The 13226-nt window shown below is 34.6% G+C and overlaps 1 protein-coding gene across 1 annotated transcript; it reads right to left on the bottom strand.

Annotated features, from left to right (window-relative positions):
* Positions 1-6331: 6331 nt before the first annotated feature.
* LOC139840156 (probable myosin-binding protein 4) lies at positions 6332-9593 on the bottom strand. The gene is made up of 3 exons (XM_071830381.1): positions 9452-9593; positions 8029-9001; positions 6332-7365 (listed from the first exon to the last, which is right to left on the bottom strand). Exons 2-3 carry the CDS (start codon positions 8945-8947, stop codon positions 6680-6682), a joined length of 1605 nt encoding a protein of 534 aa, XP_071686482.1. The 5' UTR covers positions 8948-9001; positions 9452-9593; the 3' UTR covers positions 6332-6679.
* Positions 9594-13226: the final 3633 nt, after the last annotated feature.

Consider the following 13226-nt stretch of genomic DNA (forward strand, 5'->3'; position numbering starts at 1 on the left):
ATTGCACTGATCTTTCCTTCCATCCTAAGAGCAATTCTTAGGTTGCGAAGCCAGTCCATGTAGTTCAAGCCCGTAAGCTTGTCCTTTTCGAGGAGCCCTTTAAGGCAGAAATTAGTGATTGATGACGGAGTAGGATTTGTGTTTGTTGTAGACATCTGTCATATTTTTAAAGTAAGTTGTATTAGTTAGTTTGATATGTTTAATCCTTGTTAAGATAATTACCCAATTGTGTTCAATATTCAAACAATTATAATTAACAAGGCTAAGATCCATATTTCACTTATGGTAACGACGGGTTTGCCGCGGATCGCTAATCATAAGCTATTTAGGTAGGTAAACATATTACCAATTTCATCCATTATGAAATTCTTAGCTTCTGCGGGATTTAGTGATAATCAATTATTTCACTTGGCATGTTTAATCCCTTCTACGCAAATCCTTCCTCGTGGCGGGTTTGCCGCGAACCACGATTTCAGATTGTAAACCGTCCGTGATAGATACACGTGAAATCCGGCCCAAGACTCTCGGGTATCGCGAAATTCACTTCACCCTTCCAAACACCCAATTAAAGTCCGGCCCAAGACTCTCGGGTATCGCGAACTCTAATAGGTAGAAGGTTCGGATGTGTGTACTACTCATGGGTAGCGTAAAGTTTACATTTAAAACGGGTTTTTGTTTTTTTTAGCAAAAGTAGTTTATACCATTACATTTGCTAATTATGTATTGCGTGTTGCGTTTGTTAAACTAATTTTAACCAAACCATTTTATATGATTATTGTCCTTTTGTTTTTAAAACATTTTCTTGCTAGCATGGCATAGACAAATAATAAAACAATAATAATCATGACACGCAAATATCGGTAGTATGCCTCGAGTCCTATGCGTTTTTTCGGTGAGCCAACACACGGAAAAACATGGTCAACTAGGGACATAACCTTGTGTGAGAATTGGCTCCCACTAAAACCGCCATCTCCATTATATGCTCGGATGGGCCGCCTTGTGAACATCGTCTTCTTGATTCCATTCTTGGTTGCATTATGTTACAAAATAAAAAAAACTATTCTATTTCCTATACTATTACAAATACAATATAAATAGAAAGACGACATGCAAGTCGTTTAATAAATTATTACATTCATCCCGAATAAATAATAAACACGACATGCAAGCCGTTTAATAAATTATTACATTCATCCGAATAAATAATAAATTAAATCATACAACCAAACATCCACACAAGGGTCTTATTGAGGCAAATACTACCGATTTCATACAACAATCACATACATAATAAATGGAGTGCCAACCGTCCATTTTCTTATTACATGTTTCAATAAGGATTGGTTGAAACAACACTTAATGGCACTTATAATATTCAATCCTTGTTACATAATATATGTATGTAAACCCACTTCATATTTTGTAAGTATGGTTTTCATGCCAAAACCATCCAAACAAACATATCAAGTGAATTAAAACATGTTGGAGATTTATTCACTTTAACCAAACATAAAGTCTAAAATTAATAATTTTAATTTTCTCATTTCATGTAAAACATGAAAGGAATTCATGTACTTTATTTTCTTAAATTGAATCTTTAATAGTCAACATGCAAGTTACCTTTTTTAATTTTCGGAATTAATTTTTGGCAGATTCATACATCAACTTTAAATGGTCATATCTTACTCATTTCCAATCCGTTTTCGATGATTTTTTTTTTCAAATTTAAGTTCTTTCAGTTAGCTTTCAAATGCAATTGGCCTCATACGAAAATATGGAGTTTAAAGCCTCGAAACAGTCCATCAAAGACGGACTGTCCAAGCTGAAAAAATAACTTTTAAAATAAGATTAACCATTTAACATTTTGCCAAAACCCAAGATTCAAATATTATTTAGGAAACATAAAAACACAAATCATGATAATAGTTTTGCATGTTCGTTATGCATAATCATCTCCAAGTATCATGCATAACACATTCATCAAAACTTATTATCATAAGAAAAGTTTGCTAAAACTTGTACAAGATGGCTCGGATACCACTTGTTAGAGTATGATACCAAAAACATAGTGAGCGGAAGCATTTTAAAATTTTTACAAAATCATACTCTCCCAAGGACTCATGTACAAAACTTTTAGCAAACAAAATATAAATGGAACAAGATAAATATTAGATTACAACCTTTGTAAATCCTTTTTGAAGACGGATGTAAAGAACCCAAAATAGAGCTCCTCTAACGGTAGACATCTAAAGTTCCAACCTTACTTTCATATACACCTTCTATTTCTCAAAACCCCTTTTTTTCTTTTGTTTTCTATTTTCACCCGTAAAATCTAGATGATAGAAATGACAAAACTAAAGTAGGTCCCTATTATTAAACCCTTTTCTCCCTCAGGTGTTTTATATGTTCAAAGAAAAATCTGGTTAAAAGGAAGGATAGATAAAAGGGTGTGTATTCCTCAAGGATACATGTATCAGTTTTAAAACAATAAAAAAAAGAATAAGCATGCAAGGCTAAGCATGCCTATTTTATTTTTGCTTTTGAGGTAAACACACATGCACTATCGGTTAAATATATATACAAGCATGCACCCTTTTGTCTTTTTTTTTTTTCTTTTCTTAGGTAGACAAGCATGGAAATTAATTATTAATTAATTAATCTCAAAATATTTAATTTATTAAACCATTAACAATTGATTAATAAATTAATTCTCGATTAGAAGGTGTATCAAACAATTTACGATTGGCCTTTGTGTGTGACCGAATAGGATAAATGGACTTTATATTATTTAATGTCATGGGCATACCTTCGGAATATATGTACCATGATCAAACCACGGTTGAACCGTAACCAACTCGAGAACATATTATTTAATGTCATGGGCATACCTTTGGATGCTATGATGCTTAAGATGGGATTCAGTCAGTTATGGCGAGACTGGATTTCAATGTGCCTAAATTCTGCACGTACTTATGTTCTTATAAATGGAAGTCCCACGCAAGAATTTGTCTTGAGGAGAGGGTTACGTCAAGGCGACCCATTGAGATGGAAGGATTACACTTGAGGTTTAAAGAAAAGGTTGATTCTGGGGTGATTAAAGGTGCTCGTGTTGGTTAAGATGATATATTGGTGTCACACTTATTCTATGTGGACGACGCGATTGTTGTGTCGAGTTTTAATAATATTTTACAAGTTCTTGATTCATTTTTCACACAATCTGGACTCAAAATCAATGTTGATAAATCACAAGTTTTTGGGTTGGGTGTTCAAGATTTGGATATAGACAGATTGGTGGTGGGTGCAAGGTGTGAAAAAGGTGAATTTCCTTTTAAATACCTTGGTTTTCCGTTAGGAGCAAATATGAACATTATCGGAAGTTGGTCTCCTATTATTGATCGGTTCAAGAAGAAATTGTCGGGATGGAAAACATCTTTAATTTCTATAAGAGGGCGCCTCACTCTTATAAAGTCGGTGTTGGGAAGTCTAGGTATCTATTACCTCTCTTTGTTCAAATGTCCGGAGTCGGTGCTTAATGAGTTAGAATCTATACGAGCAGGTTTTTTCTGGGGTTCCACCGGAGACTCAAATAAAATGCATTGGGTGAGTTGGAATGTTGCTTTAGGCGCTCTTGATAAAGGTGGTTTGGGAATCGGTAGCCTACGGGCGTCTAACTTGGCTTTAATGTACAAGTGGATTTGGAGGATTGCTTGAACCCAAATGCTAAATGGCCCACTATTATTAAATTAATTCACGGACCTGCTACTGGGATTGCAGACTTGAGTCCACGTCAAAAAGGGTGCTGGGCAATTATTTTAAAATCATTCTCAAATGCTCAGGTTTAGAATATTATTCCTTATAATACGTTATGCAGGAAAGTTGGTAACGGAAGAATAGTTCGTTTTTGGCTAGACGAGTGGTGCGGTAATGGTACTTTGGCTAGCAGATATCCTCGGTTGTTTCACCTCGAGGTGAACCCTGCTTGCTTAGTAGCCGAGAGGAGAGTTAATGACACGTGGAATTGGTGTTGGATCCGAGCTAGTATTGGTAGTCGGAATGTTCAAAGTCCGGAAGTTTTGGTCTCTGAGATTGACCATATCATGCTGACTTATCAACCAGTGGAAGTTAGCAGATGATGGTGTGTTTTCAGTTAGTGTTTCTCGTGTAGCTGTCGATGACATGTTGCTCCCTTCTTCCGCAACTGCCACCAGATGGTTTGAATATGTTCCTCGTAAAACTAATATTTTTTTTGTGGAGGCTCGCGATTGACAGGTTGCCTACTAGACTTAAGTTGTCGCAGAAAGGATTAGATATTGAAGATATAGGTTGTGCTTGTCATCATGGAATAGAAGATGCGGACCACGTGTTTTTTAGGTGCCCGATTGCCATAGATATTTGGAGGAGGATTTACATTTGGATCAACATGGATCGTCCTATTCCCCTATTTTTGTCATGGCAGGAGTTGATTTTGTGGGTTGATAATCTTCAAGAAGCATCGGAAGTTAAGAAGAAAATCATGGTTATCTTCGCGACCTCGGTTTGGACTATATGGAAGTTACGTAATAGTATTATTTTTGGGCCGTCTCCGATTCGGAAATGTGGCCTTTTTGATTTCATTTGTGATATGTCGTTTAATTGGTATTGTAATAGAGGTCGTAAAAGTATCTATTTGAACGTTTGGCTTTTAAAGCCATTGTAATCTTTCCCTAGCGCCTTGCTAGGGTTTTGTTTTATAAAATTTTGCTGTTTGAAAAAAAAAAAAGATGGTACAAACATCAAGAGAAGTCCATTTGGTGCTGATTTATTTGGTTCACTGTCGTTTGCTATTCAGCATGGCAAGTTTAGAAAACCGTATGGTGACCTAACTCGGTTTGATGCACGTCTTGATGTATCCTCGAATAGCACAAGTCTGTATTTGATCAGATATCTGCAATGATTTTACCGAAGAGGAAGGAGTTACTGCGTTAGTTCTTAATAATCTTAAGTGTTCTCATATCATCTCGATATATGTATCTTTTGACCCAGTTTCATCCAAGAAACATTTTGTAAAATGTATATTAATCCATTTAAAATGTGGAGTTGACACCTTATTTGCAATTTATTGTCTGATACTTATGAAGTTATGAGGAATTGACAATGACTCAAAAATAATTTATTTTTCCTTGCTAGAATGCGTCTTTTAGATGCGTTGACGATTTTCCCCACATTACTTATAAAATGTGGTGATCTGTATTTATTAACTGGTTTGTATTGGTGGGTCAACCCGTTTGAGTTGCTTTGACCCATATGAAAATGGCCACATATAAACCTGGTATACTAAGGGCGCTTAATGGGCGGGCGAAGGAAAATGGAATATGAGATATATATCTACCCATAAGAAATGATCGATATCTCTGATTTCTATAATTATAAGAATTAACCAAATGTTACTAAAAGTATGAAAAATGAAAAAATCAGTGGGAAATAAAATTGCGTAAATCGTGCATTACCCATTAACAAAATTGCGTTTTCTAGGTGCGTTATTCGACGCGCGTTTTTGACACGCCATTTTCGGGCGCGTTTTCGACGCGCATTATTTGACGCGCGTTCAACGCCCGTTTTCGATGCGCGTTTTTTACGCATGTTTTCGACCCGCGTTTTCGTCTCGCCTTTTTTTAGGCAGGTTTTCGAGCCGCGTTTTTCGACTCTCATTGTTCACCCGTGTTTTCGACCAGCATTTTCGACATGCGTTTTCGAACATAATTTTCGACTCGCGATTTTCGTCGCTGGTCCATTGAGGCGCATTTTTTGAGGCGTGTTTTCGACGCAAGTTTTTGGGGCGCGTGTTCGGAAGAGATACATCAAAATATACAAACAAGAACAATTTTACTAGCCCGACCCAACCGACCTGGGTATTGACCCAACCCGACCCGGGTGTCGACCCAACCAGTTCGACCCATTTTAATTCTGACCCATTTCAAACCATGGCCCGTTTCGACCCGAACCCATTTGTTCTTTGACCCAACCCGACCTATCTCGACCCGTTTTCCAGGTATACCCTTCAGTAAAAGTTATGGTTCATGGTTGTACGATTTTAGTCCCCCGAGTAATATCAACTCGTTCAAGATTCACCACTTTTTTCAAGTTACAGTGTCATTGTTCAGATTTAACATGTAGATTTATTTAAAATAAAATAAAGATAAAGATTATACAATGTGACTGAAGAAAAATGCAAAAGACTAGCATCTTATTCAGTAAGTCATATAAGATTGTTGTATAAAGCATCTAGTTAGGGGTATCCATAAACATGTAAATGAATCAAACTTATTCATCAAATTTAAAAAACAAACTCTTACTACTTCACTGATACATATTCAATCATAATAGTCTTCTCTACATTTCTTCAAATATTTGATCAAAAATAAAACAAATATACACTCACTACAGCAAGACGCTATATTAACTTAAAACGCGTACCTTCATACGTAACAAATCCGTAACAAAATCTCGTGTAAAGTATCATATTGTTTTCCGTTTTATACGAAACCATAAAGGCTTGAAGCTCAACCACCTGTACCCTGGTGCACTGTGACAACTTATAATCATAAGACGTCTACACAAATACACGTTACTAGTTGTTTCACGTGTTAAATCAAGAAAGATAGATTTGTCTTTAGATATAAGTATATATCATATAGGGGATTCATTCTATAGAGTCTTCAGATGTTCTTTTAAGAAGCTCCTCCAGATCTTGAATTTGTTTATCTTTTTCTTCAATAACATCATTCGCTTTTTGTAAAGCTTCACTGTCATACTCAGCTTGTTCTTCCATCATCCTTATAGATTGTAAAGCTTCTGTATAAAGTGCAGCTTTTTCTTCTTGTAATCTTGTAATCATAGCCATCGCTTGATTTGTAGCCACAGCCGACGCGTTTCTTTCTTCTTCTAATTCTCTATACAAGGCACTCATTAGTTTTTTATCGTGTTCAACTTGTCGTTTTAATCTATCCACCACATTTTCTCCATCAATCTCACTCAAAATGCTTCCATCGAATGAAAGATTAGACTCGTTTCTTTCCAAAGAGATCCTGCTTTGAAGAAACTGCGTAGATTCATCGCTGTTCAGAGATCGTTTCGGACTTATTAAATTGTCGTTAGATCTGTATGATAATAAGATTTTTAAGTCTTCGCTGACTCTTGTTGATGACTCTTTGAACGATTTATGGTCTAGAAGCTTCCCAGAAAGCTGTCTTCCTTTAGCGCTAATAGCGAGCTTATATGCGTCACCAAGATCCAAATAGTTTGACACTTGGTGCCCATTTGCAGTAGCAGATGGATCACCGTCACTAACAGGATCTTTGGGCAGGTCATCTTTTCTTGACGGATCAGCTACACAGCAGACTTCTTGTCAGATATTTTTTTTTTTTTTGTCAGTAAAAAGTTTAACTTTTACAAGTAATTTCGACTTTTGGAGTCACATTTACTTATCATTTTCATACTTAATATTGGTAATGAAATATGAATAACTTATATATCAGTATACATGAGCAGTCGATACTTTAAATGTTCACACAAACACCCACTCTGTTAATAGTGAGCCTTGAACCAACTTTTCAAAAAACTCGGTTGACATTAGTAGGTCTACGATGGTGTAGATACTGCTTGACCAAATAACGATAGGTATGTGACACTAGGAATGCTATAATTGCAAATTAGGGGTGTTCAGATGTGCACTTTGAAAGTGAATATGAACTACTGAAGAATCAAAACCAGATACTAAAGTTCAAACATGAACTACAATGTGTTGATTGTTTGGCAAATTCTAATTATTTTTAAAAATAAACTTCTAGTTATGTGTTTAAATATTTAATATACAACTTTGAATGATCACGTCAAAGCACAAATCCAAACACCCGCGAAACTGATCATTTGATCCGTAAATACCAGATGATCAGAATAAAGAGTAGATAACCAAATACGAGACACGCATTAACGAATAACCACATACGAAACACATATCCAAACATTCATTGAAAGGAATATTGAACTTACATGTCTCTAGTAACAGATCAACAGTTGTTGAATTATTGGATTGTGGAACGTCGTCAAAGGAGATTTGTTCAGTAACCTGAGACAAATTTTCCTTATTCACATCATTCTGCCATTTAGGTTCTTCAAAATCACGTCTTTCAATAATTGCTGGACCATTGTGAAGATCATGAACTTCAAATTGTGAACCGGGCTTCAAATGAACCTCAAGATCGAAAGCACGGATGCCTCCATTAACAGAAACAAGGTGTTCTGATTCGTTATCAGAATCAACATCAACTTTATGATATTCAAACTCTGATGAACGAGCAACTTGAGTAGTTCCATTTTGGGAAGTTCTTAAAGAATCTAGAGACTTATCCACAAAAATGTTCTTTTCATTCTTAGCATCATTATGAACTGAACTTGTAGAAAGAAAGTGCTTCACATAGTCCCTCGACACATACTGTTCATTGCAACAAAAACAAATTCTCGAACCTGAAGAATCACGATTTTCATCCTCAACCAAAGGGTTAGATTTCGTCTTTCCGGCTAACAATCGGAAATCTTCATCACTGAACTTATTTTTAGTTTTGGTATCAGACGAAAACAGACAACTTTCACAGATTCCGTGAACATCCACAAGTTTATCATGAGCATGGCAACGAACTACAGAAGAAATCTCTGACTTATGATGATGACAGATTGAATTCCGGTATATTCCTTTTTTATCTTTGACTAAAACATGATCGTATCTTGAACACAGTAGACATGGACCTTGAAGTTGACAATAAGATGCAAATTTTGCAATCAAGTACGTAAAACAAGCGTCGATGAATAACAATAACATGAGCAGCCATTCAGAAACTGCATACTCTAACGCCTTTGAAAGTCCATGAAAATAATTATGAGACTTCAAAGATGAGTTCCTTTTTTGACTCATTTCAGAATTTGCTGATCTTCAACCAATTAACAAACCAATAATCCCGAAATGGGACTGTAAAAGGCAAGTAACAAGAAGAAAATATATTAATTTTGAATAAAACAGTAATAACACAAATTATTACTCATTATAGACAGATCAGCAACTGTGGAAATTTGACTTTTAACAAGTCAAACTCACGATTCCTAGCTTTTAAGATTAAAATTAATTGCAGATACATCAGGTTCAATACTTCAATTAATACTTTTTGTAACTTATATTATTAAATAATACGATATATAGCTATAGATATAGATACATAACAAAAATCACCTACTGTAACAGGATTTAATAGCAGTAAGCACAATCTATGGATCATGAAACAGATTCAAATCTACAAGTTGAAAATAGAAATCATGAGGTACGACTTAGCCTACAGACAAAATGATACACAAATTAGGGTTCGGTTATGTAAGAGCAAACTAAAATAGAATTTGATGATCAGAGGTAAGAAGATGATCGAACCTGATTGATACAACACAGTGAAGTTAAATCTGATTATTATAATTGTTATGATTGGGAGATTAATTAAAGTCAGGATTACAGATGGTTAGATTTACAGCGTTTATGCTGCAGGTTGTGAGTGTGTACAGATTTGGTGTTTGGATTGAAAGCTAATAATATTGAAATCAATGCTACCGAAAGTTGATAGTAATCGACTCTTTAATGACTTGTGTTACCAACTTTATTAGTCAATTTTGATGGACATACGACTAACTTTTATATTTTATTTTTTAATATTAAAGTGATTTCTTTTATATCTTGTAAAAGGTTTGGAATATTCAGTTATTTTTGTTTTTACCAAACTTTAATTAACTAGTTGTTTAACCCTCGCTTCGCGCATGGGGTTCGGTTTTCAATGTATTTTATTGCATTTAGTTTGTAAAACTATTTCGTGGCTAAAGAATGATGTTGTTGAAGCGCAACTCGAGTCGAACTAAAAGATATAACCCGTGAAAGATTTAAATGTTATTTTAAATTAACAATATATGTCCATCTCCGCGTTTAGCTATGTAATTATCGACTTTTAAAAATTTAACGCAAAATCAACGTGTATGAATAGTACCTCAAATATTTAGCGTTTTTTAAAAAACGTCCGTTTTGCGTATAGTTAGTGACATTGTGTTCCTAAAATTATTTCGAGTTTAACGATGGTGTCGAAAAAGTTTAACTCGTTGCGAGCGAGAAGATATGACCCGTTGAATGTTTGGGTGGAGTTTATTTAAGATTTTTTATGAAAATGGTTATTTGACATTTTACCCTCTGTTTGGGGGGTCGATTTGAATATTTGAAAAAATTGTGGGTAGTGTAGTGAAATTTATTTAGAGTTAAAAAAAAGTAAAAGGACGAAAACGCCCCTAGTTACTATTCACCATTTTTATCTATTAGATAATATAGTGATATCAGAGCTAGTTATTGTAGAATTTAATCTTTTTTACTAGATATACTTGCTCTCGAAATTTCATGAATCATGAGCAATTTAAATTTTTTCCATTTCATTCCACTAATAAGGAATTACTCCGTCAATGAAACATTTAATTATATGATTAATCCATGGTGGCTAGTGCGCTCTCCCTACATTTTAAGCATCGTGTGTGGATTAAGCTGAAAGAAGAGTAGACGCATAATATTGTGTGTTTAATTTTGTGGTTTGTGATGATGGTTTTCGGCCTTTTCTTCACGAAGGTGGAGTGCAAAAAAAATGTAATATCCTCCTTTGCTTAGTGAACCCCGTATCTAAAGGTCAGGGCGTGAAGGCCTATTAGCTTTGGAAATCTGACAATTACCTAAGCCTAAAGGTTACGAGTACTAATACTCAAGACTTCGTTCCTTACTCCAATCCTGCCTAATATGAAATGACAGTGTGAGGTTAATTTGGGGGTTTCGGTGGTATTTGGTCAGTGGTTTTGAATTATCGAATGGCTAGTTTTGTCGCACGGATTACTTCTCTCGTTTTCTTCAATCCAATTTAATTAGAATGTCATGAACCTTTGTCATCAAGACGATCTACTTTTTTATAGTTGTTTGTAGTGTGCGAAGAAGCGAAATAAGTTGTTTTTGCTGTCAAATTTTTATAAAATTTTACCTATATATATGGCTCTATGTATCATATTATATGTTTTTTTGTTCATGTATATGTACGTGTCTTATATATATATATATATATATATATATATATATATATATATATATATATATATATACCCATTCATATTATATCTATGTTTTTGTATTGTTATAAGTTATATAGATAGATGAATTTTTATATTCTTAATGTTTCATGTGGTTAGTTAGGTTTTTTCATTCAATGAGAGATATTGGTGTCTTAAGGTTTTGAATAGTTATGCTGGTTAGGCAGTCATTTATATATATATATATATATATATATATATATATATATATATATATATATATATATATATATATATATGTGTGTGTGTGTGTGTGTGTGTGTGTGTGTGTGTCGCAAAAATATGATTTAAGAGAAGAAAACAGAAGTTTGTCCTACTTCATGCGAACACTCGTTGCTGCAATCATGTTCTACGCGATGACTAGTCAAGATTGGCAAGCATGTCCATCCGGCTACTTATGGAAGCTTTGAACTTAGAGGTTTAAGTCGATAGGAGTAGAAAAGGTTCTTTTTTTTTTGGACATCGGTGATCTCACCCAGTGGGGACTTAACCACCCACGCGTTCATCTTCCGTAGTTGCATAACCCGCCCCTAACTACTGCCCTGGAGGAAACCCGACTAATCCGAGGGCATGGCCTGTAAAAACCCCATCCCCGCTGCCCCTGCACGAAGCGAAAAGCGACCTGGGTGGATACTTCAGGTCAAGGGATAACATTGAGTGCAATGTTGCACCCCAGCAGAGTCGAACTCCTGACCTCTCGCTAAGAGAGGCAGAGCACTACCAGCTGAGCTACAACTCAATAATGTGATGGCAAGTGGCGATTTCAGAATCGAAACTCAATGGGGGTCCCGACTTTTTCTTTTCAGGACTAATTATATTTGAATACTATTTTAATGATTGTTTACCTTCAAAAAAACTACAAATTCGAAATATATATGGAGTCCTACTAGTTAAATTTAGTGGTGTCCTATATACAGTTTAAAAGAAAAAACTATAAATTCGAAAAATATATGGGGTCCTGTAGTTAAATTTAGCGATGTCGTATACATTTTAAAGAGTATTTTGTACACAACATTTTTAAACTATTGGTGTCCCGTGATCTCACGAGTCAAAAGGTAGATTCGCTGCCACTGGTGATGGGTACGGTGCTCTAGGGAGATATAAGATATTTACATGTTTTTTGCCTCTATTGTTTGTTTATTATATGCTTCACCGTACTACATGTTATCTATTCTCCATCTATGCATTATGTTTCTATAGCTAAACGTGTATTCATCTATATCTAGCCCTACGTATTTTTTGATACGTGCTTTATTGATGCCAATATACTTATATACTAGTGAATTGACCCGTGGAATCACGGGTTTGTTTAAACGAAACAATATAATAATATGTTTTAAGTATTAAGTAAACGTAAATGCTAAAGTCATTTATTTTAATGACTCGTGGAACCACAAAGTCCGATTAAGAAACTCGACAGCTGAACATTTCATCAAACACCTAAAATGCATATTAAACAATCCATATCCAATCATAAGAGATAATATTGATTGTTATTTTATTTTAAAAGTGTAAATAAAAATATAATTTTTTTTTGAAAGGCAAGCTTGCATCAGTCCGGACCGAAGCCTAGTCATCATTTGCACACACACACGCGCTTTCTGTAGTGACCCGAACTTTTCCATGTTTATATATATATTAAATGAAATTTTTATTTACATGATTAAGTGTTTTCAACATGTTAAGCAATCAAACTTGTTAAGACTTGATTAATTGAAATAGGTTTCATATAGACAATTGACCACCCAAGTTGACCGGCGATTCACGAACGTTAAAACTTGCAAAAACTATATGATGACATATATATGGATATATATATAGTTAACATGATATTATGATAAGTAAACATATCATTAAGTATATTAGCAATGAACTATATATGTAAAAACAAGACTACTAACTTAATGATTTTGAAACGAGACATATATGTAACGATTATCGTTGTAACGACATTTAATGTATATATATCATATTAAGAAATATTAATACATCATGATATCATGATAATGTAATAATTTAACATCTCATTTGATTTAATAAACAATGGG

This window comes from Rutidosis leptorrhynchoides, chromosome 1, assembly GCF_046630445.1.
Source record: "Rutidosis leptorrhynchoides isolate AG116_Rl617_1_P2 chromosome 1, CSIRO_AGI_Rlap_v1, whole genome shotgun sequence".
In the NCBI taxonomy this organism is placed as follows: Eukaryota; Viridiplantae; Streptophyta; class Magnoliopsida; order Asterales; family Asteraceae; genus Rutidosis; species Rutidosis leptorrhynchoides.